We start from the raw sequence: 23,487 nt of genomic DNA, 5'->3' as shown, positions 1-23,487 counted from the left end.
ATATTTCCGACAATCTGGAAATATTCTGAGCATTTCCATAGTAAGTTGATAATAAATAAAACACAGAAAGGCTCCCATAGCAACACATATCAGTGGGTTTCTGACATAATGTAGGAGCAAATAATGCAATGTAAACTTTTCCTGTGGAAAAAAAGAATCTGTATGACTGCTATTTAGTGCATCATTCAGGACACAAAACATTGCCCTTTAAAACTGAAAATATCAGACAAATAAATCAAAAGTGTGTTCCTAGCAGCCTGCAGCTAGGAGTATGTACTAGGCCTACAGTTAAGTAGGCATTGGGTTATATGGTGGACCCACTTACAGCCTATTGCTCACAAACCAGTCTATGGGTTACTTCCCCCAAGCTGTAGGTTACAAACATCCAGGCAATACACCAGACCGGCAAGTGCATCACCACCAAAGCCGTACCCTTTTTTTTTCAGGGCATGCTCCCCATTGTTACCCAATGCTATTTGAAATAAATGAGCTTATATTAATTGAGCAGATAAGATAAGATGAGAGCTTCAGCAACTTTGCCCTCGTGGATCATGAACAAAAAGAAAGAGAAAAATGGAGATCTTCGAAAGACTTTGGCGAGAATGGAGTTTATTCGTTGGCACCATCCATGAAGAAGGCTTCGGCAACTTTGTGGTCACGGAATAGCTCCTCTTTGCCGTCAACGGTCACACTCAAGGTGCTTGGGAAACGTAGTGAATACCTTAGGTTAAGATCTCTGAGACGTCGTTTCACCGGGAGGAAGGCCTGACGTCTCTTCATCAGGTCGGCACTGTAGTTGGGGAAGATGAACACACGGGAGCCATTGTAGAGCAACTCTTTCTTTTCACGAGCAAGTCGGAGGATCTTTACTTTATCCTGAAAGTGTTGTAGCTTTATCAGGATAGGTCTCGGAGGTCTGTCGTTCTGTCGAGAAGTTGGAACACGATGCCCCTTCTCAATAGCCAATGGAGTGGGGAAGTTCTGCTGTCCCAGGAGTTGAGGGATCAGGCCAGCCATAAACCCAATCGGGTCCTGGCCTTCTGCAGCCTCAGGCACTCTTATGATGCGAAGGTTCGAAGATCTACTGCGATTCTCAAGTTCGTCCACCTTCTCCAATAGGTAAGCGTTGCTTTTTTCAAGTTGTATGATCCGAGTGGAGAAATCATTCCCGTTGTCCTCGTTAGCTGCAACACGGTGCTCAAGTTGTGCCACATGGTCTCCTAGTGTGGACAACGAGCTCTGAATGTCTTTCAAAGTGTGTAGAATAGGGTCCACTTTAGCATCAAAGTAGCCTATCATGTCCGCTTTTATCTGCTGGACGATGGCATGAGATAATGCTTTCATCGTAGCTTCATCCATTGTTTGATCAATTTAGAGATATCAGTATTAAGCAGCAATCAGTCCTTTTTCCAAGCACAGTTGATCAAACTTAGTAGTTCAAGTCTTTCTTGTATATGTAGTGGTTTAAAAAGTCATGAATAGCTACAGTTTTCAAGTTGAAGAGTCAAACAGACATGAGCTCAGACCCAGCTTACTCACTCAGCGGCCATCTTGGAATGGAGAATAATGACAATGTGTACTATGGTGAGAGAGTTCTGGGTCAGAAGCTTTATAAACAGAGAATCTCGCATTGGCTTGTTGATACCATCACTAACACGTATCGGCCTTTGCCTCCCTCTGTGGTGGCACACTCCACCAGGGGTGTGGCTACCTCTTGGGCACAGCTCGGGGAGGTTCCCCTGTCTGATATCTGTGCCTCGGACAACTGGACGACACCTACTGTAGCACCTTTGGTAGGTTCTACCACTTTAATGTCCCTTCCAACCAGGTGGAACAAGCTGTTCTGGGGTTTGCCTCCATTCTCTGGAAACGGCAACTCACTGTTGTGAGGACCTGAGCTCGACCCCTTCTTCTAGGTGAGTCTTGAGCTTCTTTGTTCTCGTTCATAGATCACCGATTGATCTGATACTGTGATAACATATTGGAGTGATCACTCCAATCGCCTTGCAGAGAGCTATGGTGCCTCGAAAGGACACAAGGATGAAGGAAGTGCTACGTGGGGTTTTGGGCTAGGCACATGTGGCGCCACCTCCAGCCGCAGCACTACCCGGTACACGGGACTACTCTGTAAGTCTACCTAGGATGCCTCTGCCGTGCGGAGGGATATATCATATTGGAGTGATCCAATCGCTCACATAACCATGGCTACATACGTAACAATATACAGTACATTTCATAACATATACAGTAATGCGTTTCGTCATGAGGAACAAATAAGCAGTGTGACCCAAGACCTCCGGCCCTTAGATTTTCCTGTATTTTGAACAACTTTTCATATGTATGATGAAGCTTGCAAAAAAAAAAACCAACTAATTTCACCCACTTTACACCTGTAAACCTGTGATGTGACAATAAAGTTGATTCAAATTTGTCTTATTCTTCTACTTCTATTTTATTCCTTGTATTATGCTTTCATGTTTTTCTTCTCAATCAGTTGATTTTTCAGTGAGGCTGGTCGGTGGCCAACACAACTGTTCTGGCAGAGTAGAGATCTACCACGGAGGCCGTTGGGGGACGGTGTGTCACAATAATTGGGATAAGAATGATGCCAAGGTAGTGGCTAGACAGTTAGGCTGTCGAAGGGTCCTGTCTGCACCAGGGGGAGCACACTTTGGACCGGGTACTGGGGACATCTTGTTGGATCGGGTCCAATGTTCAGGCAGTGAATCAAAACTCTCACAGTGCACCCGTTCAGGGATTGGAATCACCAACTGTGTCCACAACTACGATGCTAGTGTTGTTTCTGAAGGTAATATCATATAAAGACAAACAAATATGGAATTATGAACTGTGGTGTTTGTGTATGTGTTGCTTTTGTTATTTATAGGGCATGAAATCCCCCCTTTTCCTTTTTTAGAGTAACATCCCATGTTATCCACACATACAAGATGCCATGTCCTACTGTCACTGTAGTTCTACTAACGTTAGTTCACAAAATCCCCGATATTATAACGTTTCGCTAACCGCATGTAGGTTATGTAACGACATGGGAGAATCCGGAAACACAAGTGAAGCGCCCGTCAGCTCATCAAACCCATTGGGCTACATAAGAACAGTGAAACTATGCCTTATTAATAAAAAAAGGAAATCATAATAATAGGGGCGGAATCTTAAAAAAAACTGCCTATGTAGTATCAGACGAAAGGTAAAGAGATGGCAACTATCCTATGAAGTGTGTCATTCTTTTTTCTTTTATCTAAATTGTGTTCCCTATCACATCACTGTACATCTCTTAACTTCTAACAAAAACGTGTTTAGTGTTTCAAGGCATATTAAGTATAATTTGGACAGCAATTCATATCATTATTATTATCATTTCTCAATTTTATTCCTTGTAGTATAATTTAATGTTTTTCTTCTCACTCAGTTGATTTCCCAGTGAGGCTGGTCGGCGGCCAACACAACTGTTCTGGCAGAGTAGAGATCTACTACGGTGGCCGTTGGGGGACGGTGTGTCACAATAATTGGGATCTGAATGATGCCAAGGTAGTGGCTAGACAGTTAGGCTGTGGAAGGGCCCTGTCTGCACCAGGGGGAGCACACTTCGGACCGGGTACTGGGGACATCTTGTTGGATCGGGTCCAATGTTCAGGCAGTGAATCAAAACTCTCACAGTGCATCCGTTCAGGGATTGGAATCACCAACTGTGTTCACAACTACGATGCTAGTATTGTCTCTGAAGGTACATATATAATATAAAAACAAATATGGAATTATGAACGGTAGTGTTTGTGTATGTGTTGCCATTGTTATTTAAAGGGCATGAAATCCCCCTTTTCCTTTTTTAAAGTCAAATTCCAGGTTATCCAACAACAAAAATCTAGGCGTAGTCAGCTGTGGAGGTGGGTGGTGTGAAGTCAGGGGGGAGGGGTCAGGGTGGAGTGTGGACTAGGTATGCCCACTACACCACGGTAAAAAAGACTGCTGTAGCCTACATAGGAAGGAGTTATTGGTGATATTGACGTTTTTCTCCTCTCTTCCACACAGCCAAGATGCCATGTCCTACTGTCACTGTAGTTCTACGAACGTTAGTTCATAAAATACCCAATATTCTAACGTTTCGCTAACAACCGCATGTAGGTTAGGTAATGACACGGGAGAACCCGTAAACACAAGTGAAGCGCCCGTCAGCTCATCAAACTCATCGAGCTACTTTAGAACAGTGAAACTATGTCTTAAAGGGACTATGACATGGCCAAAAAATAAATACCATATACTGTACGTCACGTGGTCTCTCTGAAAACAGTTTAAAAAGAGGCGGGACCTATCACAGATTGATTGGCATTTGCTCTCAGTTCCTCTCTCGCACTCGCATCAAACAGACTAGAAAAATGAGGAAGCGACCTCACCATAATTCGTCTTTTATTTTTAAATCTGTGAATATAAAATATATATACCCCCCCAAATCTCTTAGTTACACCAACTTTGTTCATGTGAAGTAGTTTGTTTATACCTATTTATTGTAATTATAAGGTAAAGAGGGGGGGGGGTGCGTGAATTTTGGCCGAGTTCAGGGCATGTCAGAGCGGGGACACAGAGGCTCGCTGACCGCAAAGAAATGGTCATGGAGATTATAATACACGCACTGCGGGACTTCCGCAGCGTGTTTCTAAACAAACTATTAATTTCAGCCAATAAATAGATCAAGTAGTTGTTCAACATTGATTTTTATAGACGGGGCAAAAACTTCATGTGCCCGCCCCACTTCCGTGTGAGGTCTCCGTCTTTAGTAAAAATAAACGAAACTATTTCACTACTCACCGAAACAAAGGCTGTTTTGTGTCGTTGAAAGTCTATTATCCAGGGTGGGAAGCCTCTCAGCACTCCACCCTCTCTGTATAATACACATTTTGGGCAGAACATAAAATATGTCCGCCAGATGGAAATTATTGTATTTACTCCACTGCACCCTCTACAGATCTGGTCAATGGTCATTTATATTGACCAGATCTGTAGTGTCACAGTGGAGTAAATAAAATAATTTCCGTCTGGCAGACGGAAATTATCCCGGTAGCTTTTGTTTGCGTTTCACCTCCTAAAAAACCTGCATGGTGTTAAGCAGGGTAACCGGAAGACTCGCCCCAAAACACACTTGCCCCCATTTTCTTGTATTTGTTTTACTGAGGATATGGTTAGAAATAAGTTTAGGGTTAGGCAGTTTTATTGAGGTTAAGTTTAGGAATAAGGTTAGGTTTTGGCACCGTTTTACTGAGGTTACGTTTAGGAATAAGGTAGGTTTAGGCATAGTTTACTGAGGTTGCGTTTAAGAATACCAGGTGAATACCGTCGGATTTGCCCCGGGGTGACTGTGTTTTGGGACGAGCTGATTGGCTGCGTTTCAATCGGCTGTTAACATTAAACTTTGCGAGAACAGGCAATATGGATTTGGGAGTGTAATTACAATGCATTGGCCTCATTTTAAAACCGAAGGTTAAAGAGATTAATATAATAATAATAAAAAGCTGGTCGTCGGGTCCTCACGGGTCCACACGGGTCCATCCATTTCAAATGGATCCGAACGAGAGCTGTGGCAATTGGAACTGATCCGACCCGTGCCCGAGGGACAAGTCAATATTTTGGCCCCGAAACGGCCCGGCTCTTAGTTCGGGGCTCGGGTCTTCGGTTCTGGGCGGACCCGTGCTACCCACTACCTCGCACGGCAGTCGAATTTTGGGTCTATGAGCAGAGCAGCGCGCCTGGCAGGGCGTTAGAGAGAACTCACTGACGCTCTGGACCAGGGCTACCCACCCCCCTGTCAGTAGTTGAACTTCAACTTTTATTTGTATTTCTGTGTATATGAAACATATATTCCCCTTCAATTCTCTTAGTTACACCAACATCGTTAATGTGATGTAGTTTGTTTATGCTTATTTATTGAAATGAGAACAATCACTATAGTATGAATGCTGCATGGGTTCTATATTTTCAATAAATAAGCATAAACAAATTACCTCACATGAACAATGTTGGTGTAACTAAAGGATTTGGGTGGGGATATATATTGTATATGCTCACATTTACAATTAAAATACATTTTCAAGTAAAATCCATTTCCTGGTTTAGTGGTGCGAGCGAGCGGAGAGTGGACTACTAGACAGGGAGACGAAATGCCTCTGTGGTGGGAGGAGCCGTAGGGGAGAGTCAATACAGTCGATAAGAGTTACATAATAAACTCGAAAAAGTGCTCCTCGGAGCACAGGTCTCCGCCAGGTCAGGTAGGTTATTGTGGTCTCCTGGTTGCGCTACAATAGGCAATGTGAAAAGGGTGACATTTCTTCTTAGGCCTTGTGTGATGCCCACTAAAGTGTCATCACATTAGTGTGATTGTTTTATGTGTCACAGTGTTTTGAGAAGTGTTTGTATTTTATTTACCTTTCAAACCCAGGTTGTCATTATATAATGTTTTCACCTAAAAACAACAATAACTTTGGTCAATAGGTGGCAGTGTAACACCATGGTATCGACCTGCTTTGCCACTGAGATTGTCTTTGAGGTAGTCTAGTGCGCATGCGCTGCTGGTTCTTCTCATAACTGAGAGGAGACTCGGTGGAAACAGACCATGTTTTACTGTCTCTAATTCTTCAATACAACTTTAACCTGTTTTCCAGGTAACATATATCTGCTACTAGGTGCCAGATCCTGGTACCTGTAACACTTGCACGGCAATCGGCCACTGCATTTATGATTTGAGCCATTTTGTTTTGCTATATTAGACCTCCTGATGGCGCTATAACAGGCCAATGTTAAAAGGGTGGCATTTGTTCCTCAACGTAGTGCGAATGTGCGTGCAAAGTTTCACCGCAATCGGACGCTGCGTTCATGATTTGCAACATTTTGTACAAAACGGGCCACTCCTGCAAACTGTCAATGTCAATCTTAGGATGAGGATGATGATGAGGATGGAATATGAAAAATCTAACAGATCCGTCTCACATGACTATAGAGAGCATGTGTACCGATTTGCGTGAAATTTTGATAAAATCTGAAGGAGTAATATCCAAAAATGTGTTTTATATAAGTTGGCCTCCTGGTGGCGCTAAAAGGCAGATGTGAAAAATGCAGGGCAAAGGTTTTTCCCTGGCCTCTAGGGAGTGTGCATACAATGTTGTACACAGATCGGTGAAGTTATAGATAAAAGCACGAATCGGCCTGTAATAGCACCACCATGAGGCTGATTTGAAAATTTTCAAGTGGCATTTCTTCCTCTGCCTAGTGAGAATGTGCGTGCAAAATGTCACGGAAATTGCATGCTGTGTTCATAATTTGAGGCATTTTGTTCAAAACGGAGCACTCCTGCAAACTTTGGAAGCCATTTTTAGCCAATCAGGATGGAATATGAAAAATCTGAAAAACCGGTTTTGTTTAATGACTATAGAGATGCTGTGTACCGATTCGCGTAACGTTTGGACAAAATCTATAGGAGCACTGTCAAAAAATTTGTTTTGCAAAAAGCGGCCTCCTGGTGGCGTTATAACAGGCCCATGTAAAAAATTTGGGGCAGAGGTTTTGAATTGGCATCCAGGGAGTGTGTGTGCACAGTTTCACTGCGATCAAGCCAACGGAGCCAGAGATTAGCTGGTCACAGACGGACGGACAGACAGACGGACGGACGGACGGACGGACAGGGTGCAAAACATACTCTCTCGCCATGCCTTACGGCCTGGTGGAGACAACTATAAAATATACCCCAGCTGCGGCGTAACGACATAAAAAAATTAGCTTATATTCAACTCAGATTTACCTTTTTTTTTTATGTCACATTCCCTTTAATGATACAAAAACAACATATTAATAGGGGCTGAACCTTTAATAGAACTGCCTACGCAGTATCAGACCAAGGGTAAAGAGATGGCAAATATCCTATGAGGTGTGCCATCCTTTCTTTTTTATCCAGGACAATGAAAAACAGCAGATTTAGCTCTGAAATGTCAGCAACCAATCAACAGAAATATGAAGAAATTGTCTTATAGTTGTGTTCCCTATTACAAGCGTTATCTGTACATCTCTTAACTTCTAACACAGATGGGTTTAGTGTTTCAAGGCCTTTTAAGGATAATTTGTACTTTAATTAATATTATTATTATTATTTCTCAATTGTATTCTTTGTAATATAATTTCATGTTTTTCTTCTCAATCAGTTGATTTTCCAGTGAGGCTGGTCGGTGGCCAACACAACTGTTCTGGCAGAGTAGAGATCTACTACGGTGGCCGTTGGGGGACGGTGTGTCACAATAATTGGGATCTGAATGATGCCACGGTAGTGGCTAGACAGTTAGGCTGTGGAAGGGCCCTCTCTGCACCAGGGGGAGCACACTTCGGACAGGGTACTGGGGACATCTTGTTGGATCGGGTCCAATGTTCACGCTATGAATCAAAACTCTCACACTGCATCCGTTCAGGCATTGGAATCACCAACTGTGTCCACAACTACGATGCTAGTGTTGTTTCTGAAGGTAAATATACAATATAGGCTACAAACAATATGAACTGTAGTGTTTGTGTATGTGTTGCCATTGTTATTTAAAGGGCATGAAATCCCCCTTTTCCCTTTTTAAAGTCAAATTCCAGGTTATCCAACAACACAACAATTAAGGCGTGGTCAGCTGTGGAGGTGGGTGGTGTGAAGTCAGGGGGGAGGGGTCAGGGTTGAGTGTGGACTAGGTATGCCCACTACACCACAGTAAAAAAGACTTCTGGAGCCTACATTGGAAGGTGTGATTGATGAAATTGATGTTTTTCTCCTCTCTTCCACACAAACAAGATGCCATGTCCTACTGTCACTGTAGTTCTACGAACGTTAGAACATAAAATCCCCAATATTATAACGTTTAGCTAACAAACGCATGTAGGTTACGTAACGACAAGGGAGAACCCGGAAACACAAGTGAAGCGCCCGTCAGCTCATCAAACCCATTGAGCTACATAAGAACAGTGAAACTATGCCTTATTGATACAAAAACAACTTAATAATAGGGGCGGAACTTTTAAAAGAACTGCCTACGTAGTATTTGACCAAAGGTAAAGAGATGGCAAATATCCTATGAGGTGTGCCATCCTTTTTTTTTAATCCAGGAATAGGGGGGAAAAAGGCAGATTTAGCTCCATAAATGTCAGCAACCATTCCACAGAAATATGAAAATATTGTCTTATAGTTTTGTTCCCTATGACAAGCGAAATCTGTACATCTCTTAACTTCTAAACAAAATGGGTTCAGTGTTTCAAGTTGTCAGTTGTTTCAGTTTGTACAGCAATTAATTGTATTCTTTCTCAATCTTAGTCCTTGTAATATAATGTCATGTTTTTCTTCTCACTCAGTTGATTTCCCAGTGAGGCTGGTCGGTGGCCAACACAACTGTTCTGGCAGAGTAGAGATCTACCACGGTGGCCGTTGGGGGACGGTGTGTCACAATCATTGGGATCTGAATGATGCCAAGGTAGTGGCTAGACAGTTAGGCTGTGGAAGGGCCCTGTCTGCACCAAGGGGAGCATACTTCGGACAGGGTACTGGGGACATCTTGTTGGATTGGGTCCAATGTTCAGGCAGTGAATCAAAACTCTCACAGTGCATCCGTTCAGGGATTGGAATCACCAACTGTGTTCACAACTACGATGCTAGTGTTGTTTCTGAAGGTAAATATATAATATACAAACAAATATGGAATTATGAACTCTAGTGTTTGTGTATGTGTTGCCATTGTTATTTAAAGGATCTACACCATGAATTTAAAAAAAATATTTGATATTTAATATCATATGGTGTATGTCCCTCAAACCTTTTTCAAAAGGTTTGAGCCTAAATCATCACTCAGATATACTCATCCCAAGTCAATTGTCTCTGGCTTATACAGCACTTTCAGCTGCAATACCAAAACGTCCTCTTGGGCAGGGGGGGGCTACTGAGCAATTCTGTCTGGCCAGCATCAATGCAATGGCAATGCAAGTGACATCACTTGCATTGCACATTCTGAAATGGCCTGTTCAGACACGCCCATTCTGAAAATCTCTGAAATGAGAATGAATGACTGAATGTTAAAAAAAAATATTTTTGGGTGTACAAGAGACACTGGGGAGCCCAAAAAATACTAAAAACCAAAAAAAAAAAAAATCATGGTTTAGACCCAAATTTAAAGGGCATGAAACCCCCCTTTTCCCTTTTTAAAGTCAAATTCCAGGTTATCCAACAACACAACAATTAAGGCGTGATCAGCTGTGGAGGTGGGTGGTGTGAAGTCAGGGGGGAGGGGTCAGGGTTGAGTGTGGACTAGGTATGCCCACTACACCACAGTAAAAAAGACTTCTGGAGCCTACATTGGAAGGTGTGATTGATGAAATTGATGTTTTTCTCCTCTCTTCCACACAAACAAGATGCCATGTCCTACTGTCACTGTAGTTCTACGAATGTTAGAACATAAAATCCCCAATATTATAACGTTTAGCTAACAAACGCATGTAGGTTACGTAACGACAAGGGAGAACCCGGAAACACAAGTGAAGCGCCCGTCAGCTCATCAAACCCATTGAGCTACATAAGAACAGTGAAACTATGCCTTATTGATACAAAAACAACTTAATAATAGGGGCGGAACTTTTAAAAGAACTGCCTACGTAGTATTTGACCAAAGGTAAAGAGATGGCAAATATCCTATGAGGTGTGCCATCCTTTTTTTAAATCCAGGAATAGGGGGGAAAAAGGCAGATTTAGCTCCATAAATGTCAGCAACCATTCCACAGAAATATGAAAATATTGTCTTATAGTTTTGTTCCCTATGACAAGCGAAATCTGTACATCTCTTAACTTCTAAACAAAATGGGTTCAGTGTTTCAAGTTGTCAGTTGTTTCAGTTTGTACAGCAATTAATTGTATTCTTTCTCAATCTTAGTCCATGTAATATAATGTCATGTTTTTCTTCTCACTCAGTTGATTTCCCAGTGAGGCTGGTCGGTGGCCAACACAACTGTTCTGGCAGAGTAGAGATCTACCACGGTGGCCGTTGGGGGACGGTGTGTCACAATCATTGGGATCTGAATGATGCCAAGGTAGTGGCTAGACAGTTAGGCTGTGGAAGGGCCCTGTCTGCACCAAGGGGAGCATACTTCGGACAGGGTACTGGGGACATCTTGTTGGATTGGGTCCAATGTTCAGGCAGTGAATCAAAACTCTCACAGTGCATCCGTTCAGGGATTGGAATCACCAACTGTGTTCACAACTACGATGCTAGTGTTGTTTCTGAAGGTAAATATATAATATACAAACAAATATGGAATTATGAACTCTAGTGTTTGTGTATGTGTTGCCATTGTTATTTAAAGGATCTACACCATGAATTTAAAAAAAATATTTGATATTTAATATCATATGGTGTATGTCCCTCAAACCTTTTTCAAAAGGTTTGAGCCTAAATCATCACTCAGATATACTCATCCCAAGTCAATTGTCTCTGGCTTATACAGCACTTTCAGCTGCAATACCAAAACGTCCTCTTGGGCAGGGGGGGGCTACTGAGCAATTCTGTCTGGCCAGCATCAATGCAATGGCAATGCAAGTGACATCACTTGCATTGCACATTCTGAAATGGCCTGTTCAGACACGCCCATTCTGAAAATCTCTGAAATGAGAATGAATGACTGAATGTTAAAAAAATATATTTTTGGGTGTACAAGAGACACTGGGGAGCCCAAAAAATACTAAAAACCAAAAAATAAATAAATCATGGTTTAGACCCAAATTTAAAGGGCATGAAACCCCCCTTTTCCCTTTTTAAAGTCAAATTCCAGGTTATCCAACAACACAACAATTAAGGCGTGGTCAGCTGTGGAGGTGGGTGGTGTGAAGTCAGGGGGGAGGGGTCAGGGTTGAGTGTGGACTAGGTATGCCCACTACACCACAGTAAAAAAGACTTCTGGAGCCTACATTGGAAGGTGTGATTGATGAAATTGATGTTTTTCTCCTCTCTTCCACACAAACAAGATGCCATGTCCTACTGTCACTGTAGTTCTACGAACGTTAGAACATAAAATCCCCAATATTATAACGTTTAGCTAACAAACGCATGTAGGTTACGTAACGACAAGGGAGAACCCGGAAACACAAGTGAAGCGCCCGTCAGCTCATCAAACCCATTGAGCTACATAAGAACAGTGAAACTATGCCTTATTGATACAAAAACAACTTAATAATAGGGGCGGAACTTTTAAAAGAACTGCCTACGTAGTATTTGACCAAAGGTAAAGAGATGGCAAATATCCTATGAGGTGTGCCATCCTTTTTTTTAAATCCAGGAATAGGGGGGAAAAAGGCAGATTTAGCTCCATAAATGTCAGCAACCATTCCACAGAAATATGAAAATATTGTCTTATAGTTTTGTTCCCTATGACAAGCGAAATCTGTACATCTCTTAACTTCTAAACAAAATGGGTTCAGTGTTTCAAGTTGTCAGTTGTTTCAGTTTGTACAGCAATTAATTGTATTCTTTCTCAATCTTAGTCCTTGTAATATAATGTCATGTTTTTCTTCTCACTCAGTTGATTTCCCAGTGAGGCTGGTCGGTGGCCAACACAACTGTTCTGGCAGAGTAGAGATCTACCACGGTGGCCGTTGGGGGACGGTGTGTCACAATCATTGGGATCTGAATGATGCCAAGGTAGTGGCTAGACAGTTAGGCTGTGGAAGGGCCCTGTCTGCACCAAGGGGAGCATACTTCGGACAGGGTACTGGGGACATCTTGTTGGATTGGGTCCAATGTTCAGGCAGTGAATCAAAACTCTCACAGTGCATCCGTTCAGGGATTGGAATCACCAACTGTGTTCACAACTACGATGCTAGTGTTGTTTCTGAAGGTAAATATATAATATACAAACAAATATGGAATTATGAACTCTAGTGTTTGTGTATGTGTTGCTATTGTTATTTAAAGGATCTACACCATGAATTTAAAAAAAATATTTGATATTTAATATCATATGGTGTATGTCCCTCAAACCTTTTTCAAAAGGTTTGAGCCTAAATCATCACTCAGATATACTCATCCCAAGTCAATTGTCTCTGGCTTATACAGCACTTTCAGCTGCAATACCAAAACGTCCTCTTGGGCAGGGGGGGGCTACTGAGCAATTCTGTCTGGCCAGCATCAATGCAATGGCAATGCAAGTGACATCACTTGCATTGCACATTCTGAAATGGCCTGTTCAGACACGCCCATTCTGAAAATCTCTGAAATGAGAATGAATGACTGAATGTTAAAAAAATATATTTTTGGGTGTACAAGAGACACTGGGGAGCCCAAAAAATACTAAAAACCAAAAAAAAAAAAATCATGGTTTAGACCCAAATTTAAAGGGCATGAAACCCCCCTTTTCCCTTTTTAAAGTCAAATTCCAGGTTATCCAACAACACAACAATTAAGGCGTGGTCAGCTGTGGAGGTGGGTGGTGTGAAGTCAGGGGGGAGGGGTCAGGGTTGAGTGTGGACTAGGTATGCCCACTACACCACAGTAAAAAAGACTTCTGGAGCCTACATTGGAAGGTGTGATTGATGAAATTGATGTTTTTCTCCTCTCTTCCACACAAACAAGATGCCATGTCCTACTGTCACTGTAGTTCTACGAACGTTAGAACATAAAATCCCCAATATTATAACGTTTAGCTAACAAACGCATGTAGGTTACGTAACGACAAGGGAGAACCCGGAAACACAAGTGAAGCGCCCGTCAGCTCATCAAACCCATTGAGCTACATAAGAACAGTGAAACTATGCCTTATTGATACAAAAACAACTTAATAATAGGGGCGGAACTTTTAAAAGAACTGCCTACGTAGTATTTGACCAAAGGTAAAGAGATGGCAAATATCCTATGAGGTGTGCCATCCTTTTTTTAAATCCAGGAATAGGGGGGAAAAAGGCAGATTTAGCTCCATAAATGTCAGCAACACTTTCCACAGAAATATGAAAATATTGTCTTATAGTTTTGTTCCCTATGACAAGCGAAATCTGTACATCTCTTAACTTCTAAACAAAATGGGTTCAGTGTTTCAAGTTGTCAGTTGTTTCAGTTTGTACAGCAATTAATTGTATTCTTTCTCAATCTTAGTCCTTGTAATATAATGTCATGTTTTTCTTCTCACTCAGTTGATTTCCCAGTGAGGCTGGTCGGTGGCCAACACAACTGTTCTGGCAGAGTAGAGATCTACCACGGTGGCCGTTGGGGGACGGTGTGTCACAATCATTGGGATCTGAATGATGCCAAGGTAGTGGCTAGACAGTTAGGCTGTGGAAGGGCCCTGTCTGCACCAAGGGGAGCATACTTCGGACAGGGTACTGGGGACATCTTGTTGGATTGGGTCCAATGTTCAGGCAGTGAATCAAAACTCTCACAGTGCATCCGTTCAGGGATTGGAATCACCAACTGTGTTCACAACTACGATGCTAGTGTTGTTTCTGAAGGTAAATATATAATATACAAACAAATATGGAATTATGAACTCTAGTGTTTGTGTATGTGTTGCCATTGTTATTTAAAGGATCTACACCATGAATTTAAAAAAAATATTTGATATTTAATATCATATGGTGTATGTCCCTCAAACCTTTTTCAAAAGGTTTGAGCCTAAATCATCACTCAGATATACTCATCCCAAGTCAATTGTCTCTGGCTTATACAGCACTTTCAGCTGCAATACCAAAACGTCCTCTTGGGCAGGGGGGGCTACTGAGCAATTCTGTCTGGCCAGCATCAATGCAATGGCAATGCAAGTGACATCACTTGCATTGCACATTCTGAAATGGCCTGTTCAGACACGCCCATTCTGAAAATCTCTGAAATGAGAATGAATGACTGAATGTTAAAAAAATATATTTTTGGGTGTACAAGAGACACTGGGGAGCCCAAAAAATACTAAAAACCAAAAAAAAAAAGAATTCATGGTGTAGACCCTTTAAAGGGCATGAAACCCCCCTTTTCCCTTTTTAAAGTCAAATTCCAGGTTATCCAACAACACAACAATTAAGGCGTGGTCAGCTGTGGAGGTGGGTGGTGTGAAGTCAGGGGGGAGGGGTCAGGGTTGAGTGTGGACTAGGTATGCCCACTACACCACAGTAAAAAAGACTTCTGGAGCCTACATTGGAAGGTGTGATTGATGAAATTGATGTTTTTCTCCTCTCTTCCACACAAACAAGATGCCATGTCCTACTGTCACTGTAGTTCTACGAACGTTAGAACATAAAATCCCCAATATTATAACGTTTAGCTAACAAACGCATGTAGGTTACGTAACGACAAGGGAGAACCCGGAAACACAAGTGAAGCGCCCGTCAGCTCATCAAACCCATTGAGCTACATAAGAACAGTGAAACTATGCCTTATTGATACAAAAACAACTTAATAATAGGGGCGGAACTTTTAAAAGAACTGCCTACGTAGTATTTGACCAAAGGTAAAGAGATGGCAAATATCCTATGAGGTGTGCCATCCTTTTTTTAAATCCAGGAATAGGGGGGGAAAAGGCAGATTTAGCTCCATAAATGTCAGCAACCATTCCACAGAAATATGAAAATATTGTCTTATAGTTTTGTTCCCTATGACAAGCGAAATCTGTACATCTCTTAACTTCTAAACAAAATGGGTTCAGTGTTTCAAGTTGTCAGTTGTTTCAGTTTGTACAGCAATTAATTGTATTCTTTCTCAATCTTAGTCCTTGTAATATAATGTCATGTTTTTCTTCTCACTCAGTTGATTTCCCAGTGAGGCTGGTCGGTGGCCAACACAACTGTTCTGGCAGAGTAGAGATCTACCACGGTGGCCGTTGGGGGACGGTGTGTCACAATCATTGGGATCTGAATGATGCCAAGGTAGTGGCTAGACAGTTAGGCTGTGGAAGGGTCCTGTCTGCACCAAGGGGAGCATACTTCGGACAGGGTACTGGGGACATCTTGTTGGATTGGGTCCAATGTTCAGGCAGTGAATCAAAACTCTCACAGTGCATCCGTTCAGGGATTGGAATCACCAACTGTCGTCACAATCAGGATGCAAGTGTGATTTCTGAAGGTAAATATATAATACAGATGAATAAATATAACATTATGAACTACAGTGTTTGTACAGTGGGCCCTGTCTTGCGCCCAAGTCGCGCAACCCACTATTTGGGATTTAGCATTGCGCAAAGGGGCTTTTGTGTGGCCTTGCTGCTATCTTACACCACCAGCCTTATCCCTAAAACACCTGCACTACCCCTTACATAATGCATAGGTGTGGTTTTGGCATTACATTAATAAGACCAATCAGCGTGCCCGATGCCATTACCTTTAAGGGCCAGCTGTGCTATGCCTTATGCCCAGCGTTATTGTACACTCAGTCCCTCTCTGCCAATGGAAGAGGCAGTCCACATTGATTGCCTTGGAATAAAATAACATTTGACACACAAAATACACAAAATAGTCCCTCACACATTGCTGGTTCCAACTTTAAATTACAGCAATCGCTTGTGTTCTAGATGATTTAAACTGAATGGTCTGCTCTGGTTATAGCAAACGCAGATCAAACAACATTTCATTCGTCTTTGATAAGCTTAACAACTCCTGATAAAAAAAACACAACTTATTGACACAAGGAATTAACAGTCAAACTTTTGCGGATGACAATCACGTAATTAACAGATAGCACATAGCGCCAAGGCCTAGCTCAATAGGGCCCAGTATGTCTTTTGCCATTGTTATTTAAAGGGCATATGAAACCCCTGTTTCCTTTTTTCCGTATAATTATATGGCAATTATATAAAATACATATGAATCCATGTAACATCATTAAGTAAAGTGTTACTAGGTCTGTTATCAATTATTAACATTTTATTTAAGGATTATTTGTATATATATATATTTTTTTTATAATTATTTTAGTAATAGTTGTTTGCTGAAATGTTTTGCATTTTTGTTCGTCACTGTTAAATTAAAACTTCAGATAATTCCATGAGCTCTACAAGGTCTCCATCCACAGCCTTGCCTGCAACTGAAGGTAAATGTCTTGCCATCTGTACACATAATAACATTATTATCTTTATAATACTAATTAGACATAACAAGGAGTTGAATTTCCATACTTCACCATGGAACAGGAAGTTGTTTGTAACTCGTTAATATCTGCCCCAAACTTAACATATAACAATCCCAGCCTGAAAACATGTATGTGCCAATATTGAGATGTAGTCATTGTCATAATGCCACCTACTGGCAATATGAGTCATGGTCATAGTGCCACCAACTGGCAACATAAGCAATCCACAGGGCCCCACAAGTTAAAAACGTTCAGTCCCTATCTGATCGGATCAGATTTTGAAATCCTATATTTTCTGATCCAGGATCAGACAATCCAGATTTGGTCCCGGGAGTTCAAAGAAATTCAGCATAGGATCTGGAAGGATATGATCACCTTCATCCAGATTCAGATTTTTCAAGATTACCAGATCCTGAATATCAGTGCTCTAATCCTACCTATTGCCACCTAGTGGATGTGAATAGCAGAATATTATTATTATTAATACTATTATTATTATTATTATTATTATTATTATTATTATTATTATTATTATTATTACCCTTATTATTGTTATTATTGTGTGACCCGCATTCTTTAATGCAGATAATGGGTTAACACATTCTGAATATTGGCTTTGGATTGATTGATTGAGCACTTCATTGAAAATGTATTCAAAAACATGAATACACAAGAAAGCCTGAAGGCTTGTTTCCATTGTGATCCTTGAAGACATGAATGTACATTTTTGTTCTTTACTGTTAAATAAAAAACTTCAGGTAACTCCATGAGCTCTACAAGGCCTCCATCCACAACCTTGCCTGCAACTGAAGGTAAATATGTCTTACCATCAGTAAACATACTCAGGAAGAGTAATATTTTACTTATTACTCCTTTAACAATGTAATAATATTATATTACTTATTACTTCGAATCAAGAGTAATATATTATTGTAGATTTTAAGGCAGCTACGCCACCTTCAAACCTAGTCCTATGTTGCGCTAATAAGAGCAATGGTCAAAGTTAAACACTGCTGTAACACTGCTGCCGAGCAGTGATCCACTTGCAGTACCCAGGTGCACTTTCATACCATAGACTGTATAAAAAAATGGACAGCGTTACGCCCCTAGACTCTACAGACCGTGAATGAAGCCGATTGTTCAGCAATTTCAAATCCGCCATCTTTCAATATCGCGTCATATCGTGTCATATCCTGCAGAATGACACCAGACCATTATTGGTAATAAATTATTTCTGACACCAGCAGGGGTAAAACAGCGAAACTACAGGCCATTCATATGAACTGTCTCTTCCGTATTGGAGTCAATGTAAAAATCTCAAGCTGGCCCCTTGTTTCATACCTGTGAGACCTTGTGTTCGGAAGGTAGGGGCAAAGAAATGATCAGAGTGAGGGACAAATTGCAATTGTCTACGACTACTTCATGGTAAAACCGGAAGTGAACAGATTCACTTCTGGGTTGAACTCCACAACCCTCAGAGAGTGTGGGTGAAGTTTTATGGCAATCTGACAAACCGGAAGTAGGAAGGGAAAAAAACAGAAGACATCTGTGGGACCACCCACCAAGTTTGGAGCCTGTATCATGTTGGGAAGTGGAGTTATGGCTGTTTAAACCCCAGCCAATAGGAAAGCAGAGGGGGCAGGGCTTCAGCAATTAAGATACGCTCTAGGTTTTTTGACTGCTCCTGTCAGGATAGGATAATTATTGTTCCAAATCATGGAATATCTAGAAAGAAACTGTACAAGTAAGATGTAATATAATACGTAGTCCTATAGGGTGGGTGGGTCGACGGTGGGTGGACGTCACAAACGTAGCATGCAGAGCTGTGAGGTGCACAGTTGCTCTGCACCGGCCAAAAACTTGGTAGGTGCTTTTAGACGGTCAATAGGGACAGGCTTTAATTGCTCAAGCCCTGCCCCCTCTGTGTTCCTATTGGCTGGGCTTTAAACAGCTATATCTCCAGTTCCCAGCATGCCAAAGGCTCCCCTCCAAACTTGTTGGGTGCTCTTACACGGCCAATAGGGATGGGCTGTAATTTGTTGATGCCCCACCCCTTTTGTGTTCCTATTGGCTGGGGTTTAAACAGCCATAACTCCAGTTCAGTTCAAGTATGCTAAAAGCTTCAAAACTAGAAACTTGTTTATTAAAATTCAAGGAGTCCTAATAAACACCCAGTTTTTGGTGGTATGTATATTTCCATATTTGTTGCCCGCATAAAGTTTACAATGGACTGTGCTGTTTGTATCTTTGACTTATACAAACTCACAATAATGACAATACTTGGAAGTGTTTAAAGTATGCATGTTCAATGCGTTTTTGAGCCATGCTTGGAGGAGCACAAGCCTGCCACAGACCTTAACTCTATGCCCCAGAAACCCAGACCGTCCTGGACGTATACTATCCTACATCATAACATTGCGCGATGGTGCATGATTAAAAAGAACAGATCTACAAGCTAATAATATGTAGCATTGCAAAGTGTTTATAGCTTGTAGATCTGTTCTTTTAGCACATGTGACAACCGGTGCTTGAATGAGCGGCTGTACACAGACACACCGCGGCTCAGACAAAGTACAACCGAGACAGCAAGGACAAAATGCTTTTATCTCGGTTAGAAACAAATTGCGTTCATCGTAACAAAAAATGCGGCGTTACTTGGATCAGTAAAATGTAATAATATTACTGTTTCAGCAGCTTGTTACTGGGGAAAGTAATAATATACAGTAATATATTACTTAGTAAGTCAATAATCACGTTACTACCCGACACTGTTAATAACAGTCTCAGCCAGAAACATCAAAGGGGGCTCAAGCCCCTGTTCTTTTACCCGTCTGCAAACATTGCCCTCTCCAGACCATGAATCCATGCAGCATTTACTATGGTAGCAAATTCCATGCCGAACCCGAAGGCAGCGTTCAATATAATTGCCGTAGTGCCACCCACATGGGAAGTTCTAACTACATCATATTTCACTGGTTGAGAGTCCTGTCCTGAAGAAATCTACAGGCCATTTTTTAATGATAGTCATAGCACCAACAACTGGCGACACAAAGTTATAGTCCCTATACATTATTGTAGCAATCAATTGAAAAATACAACCTTTGAATAGACATGAGTCATGCCTAAAGCCATGAAACTTTTTAACACATAATGCGTCTTGTCATGAGGAACAATGTTTTTAATAGTTGAATAGCAATTTATAGATTTACATCATCATTATTATTATTATTATTATTATTATTATTATTATTATTATTATTATTATTATTATTATTATTATTATTATTATTATTATTATTGTTATTTTTATTATTATTATTATTATTACACTTATTATTATTATTATTATTATTATTATTATTATTATTATTATTATTATTAATATTATTAATATTTATCTTGTATTATGCTCTCATTATTTTATTCTTACACACTTGATTTTCCAGTGAGGCTGGTCGGCGGCCAACACAACTGTTCTGGCAGAGTAGAGATCTACTACGGTGGCCGTTGGGGAACAGTGTGTCACAATTATTGGGATTTGAATGATGCCAAGGTAGTGGCTAGACAGTTAGGCTGTGGAAGGGTCCTGTCTGCACCAGGGGGAGCACACTTCGGACAGGGTACTGGGGACATCTTGTTGGATCAGGTCCAATGTTCAGGCAGTGAATCAAAGCTCTCACAGTGCATCCATTCAGGGATTGGAATCACCAACTGTCGTCACAATCAGGATGCAAGTGTTGTTTGTGAAGGTAAATAAACAGATGAATGAATATGGCATTATGTCCTGCTATGTATGTATGTATGTATGTATGTATGTATGTATGTATGTATGTATGTATGTATGTATGTATGTATGTATGTATGCATGTATGTATGTATGTATGTATGTATGTATGTATGTATGTATGTATGTATGTATGTGTGTTGCCATTGTTATTTAAACTCAGATTCCAGGTTATCAAACGACACAACAAATGTAGTGGTCTATGGAGATATGTTGCAAAATTCGTGAGCAAATAGATTTGATTTGAGCACTTGTAATATGCGATCCGAACAGTTGTAGGTTGGAATTTGCAATCTGTAATCTGTCATCCACACACACATAATCTGAATTTGAAGTCACACAAAATGAGGTCACAGTTAAAATACACACACATCTGTTAATCACGGTTGCACACTTGTAATCCAGCATTTACACATGTATTTTCTTTTTTACTTGATCCCATTTTCCAGAACTTCAAATCGCTCACTTAGTTACCTCTCAAATCAGTCATTACAACAGCACAAATCTGCACAAACATATCACACATTCGTAAAACTATTGCGCTCGGATATTGCTACATATTTTGCAATATGTCTGTTGCAAATTATTTGAGCGCTCGTACACAGCAATCTGCTCAAGTGCAAATTACTATTCACACTTGTACAATGGCATTTGTAGTCAAAACAAAAATACTCATTTTATATATATTTTTTTATATATTATATATATATATTTTTTACTCATATATCATTTATATATTTTTATGCACATTATATAGACGCATTATTTTAGCTGGGTTATACCTTCTCATAGTTATACTTGAATGTTGACAAGAAATAATAATCCCGCTAGTGTTTGAGTAGCGCGAGCCGTGAAAAATAATTAAAAAACACGTTTTTATAAGGATAAATACACCCAGGATTAGTCCGTGACGTCACTGCTAAAATACCAAGGATGCGTCCGTGACGCCAATATCATATTAATAGACAACGTTACATTTCGAGGTTTCAAAGACCAGTGCACACACTGCTTTGGTTGTGTATTGTTGATCTGTTGTTATTATAACTCAAGACAACGTCAGGAACACAGTCAAACTATATTATTCACTCTAGAGTGACTTTTCTTCTGTGAATGACATTCTCTCTCCCAAAGCCCCATAGTCCACAGCGCCCCCATGAGGCACATATTTACCATTACTGTTAAATGAAATGGTCTCGAGTCTTGGCCAGTGTGAATGCTGGCTAGCCAAGCGTACTCGGGAACGGTTTGATTCAAACGGACCCAGTCTGAAGCCGCCATTAGTCTATTTATATCTCATAGTATTCATTCTACACTGTAATTTGACCTAAATTAGCTTCTATCGTTTGATATCACAATAAAAAAAAAATCTCAATATTTCCGACAAGCTGGAAGTATTTTGAGCATTTCCATATTAAGTTGATATTTTTTCAATAGTTTTTGATAACGACATCTTTTAACTCCTGACTTACTGATGTCAAGTCAGTTCAACATTCTGGTTGTTATTGCTTCTTCATATTGATTGCAAGCAGACAGCGATAATTATATATATCCGTCTGTCTGTCCGTCCGTCCGTCCGTCTGTCCGTTCGTCCGTCCGTCCGTTCGTCCGTCCGTCCACACCTACCTACCTATCTATCTATCTAAAAAGTACTTATGTTTTTTTACTTAAGTAAAAGTATCAATCCTATAATACAATCGGCAGATCTGCCCATGCGCGGCGGAGTGTGCCTCTGCAGGTAGGTTACAGTTAGGTCAAAGTTGCATCGGCAGAACTGCCCATGCGCCTGCCTGGATGCGCCTGCCTGGAGTTTGGCCAGCTATACGTGGCACGCAGGGGCTTCACTAACCGAGCCATGCGCTGCCAAGTGGGCGCTGCGTGGGCGCTAGACGTACGGCCCGTAGCGGGCCGAACTTCTAGTACTGTTACAAGTCCCGTATTCAAAATGTACTTGAGAGTAAAAGTACAAAAGTATTGGCATCAAATATACTTAAAGTACCAAAAGTAAAAGTAGTCATTGTGCAGAATGTCCCATTTCACAAGTTCAAAATGTATAAAAAATCTTTTGAAAATAGCCAATCTACAGTACAAGCTCATAATGTGTCGGGATGCGACGCATTATGAGCTTGTAGATCTGCTATTTTCAAATGGCCAAAATGTATGTAGGGCTGAAGTGGTTAATGTATGTTTTGTAATAATAAACAAAATCTACAAGTCGATTTTGGCTTAAAGACAGCACAAAACTGTTGCATAATTGTCCCGCAGAGCAGATTTGAGCATTTGTAGGGGGAAAAAATACACACACGTGTAAATTATGGATTACACGTTTGCAGCAGCCAATCTACACGTTTGTGATATTTTTTTCTGTGACTACAAATTTTATTATTTTGACTTCAAATGGCAACTGCACATGTGTAGATTGCAGTACAAGCTCTCACATTCCTCAATATCCCATGCTCGCTCAGATCAGGTTTTGCAACAGACGCATCGCCAAGTATGTAGCAATATCCAAGCGCAATAGTTTAACAAATTTGTGATGTGTGGAAACAGATCTGTGCTGTTGCAACTACTGATTTGAGAGGTTTAAGTAAGTGATTTGAAGTT

The 23,487-nt window shown here is 40.8% G+C and overlaps 1 protein-coding gene across 1 annotated transcript; it reads left to right on the top strand.

Annotated features, from left to right (window-relative positions):
- Positions 1 to 1,514: 1,514 nt before the first annotated feature.
- On the top strand, positions 1,515 to 20,096 carry LOC308086919 (scavenger receptor cysteine-rich domain-containing protein DMBT1-like; the record flags this gene model as incomplete). The annotated part of the gene is made up of 11 exons (XM_080430562.1): positions 1,515 to 1,584; positions 2,011 to 2,127; positions 2,495 to 2,809; positions 3,428 to 3,742; positions 8,199 to 8,513; positions 9,376 to 9,690; positions 10,979 to 11,293; positions 12,583 to 12,897; positions 14,186 to 14,500; positions 15,786 to 15,904; positions 19,956 to 20,096. 11 exons carry the CDS (start codon positions 1,515 to 1,517, stop codon positions 20,094 to 20,096), a joined length of 2,652 nt encoding a protein of 883 aa, XP_080286688.1.
- Positions 20,097 to 23,487: the final 3,391 nt, after the last annotated feature.

This window comes from Gymnoscopelus braueri (assembly GCF_963280865.1).
Source record: "Gymnoscopelus braueri genome assembly, chromosome: 6".
NCBI classification, from domain to species: Eukaryota; Metazoa; Chordata; class Actinopteri; order Myctophiformes; family Myctophidae; genus Gymnoscopelus; species Gymnoscopelus braueri.
Note: the sequence above shows the minus strand (reverse complement) of the source record. Positions and strands in the feature narration are given on the sequence as shown.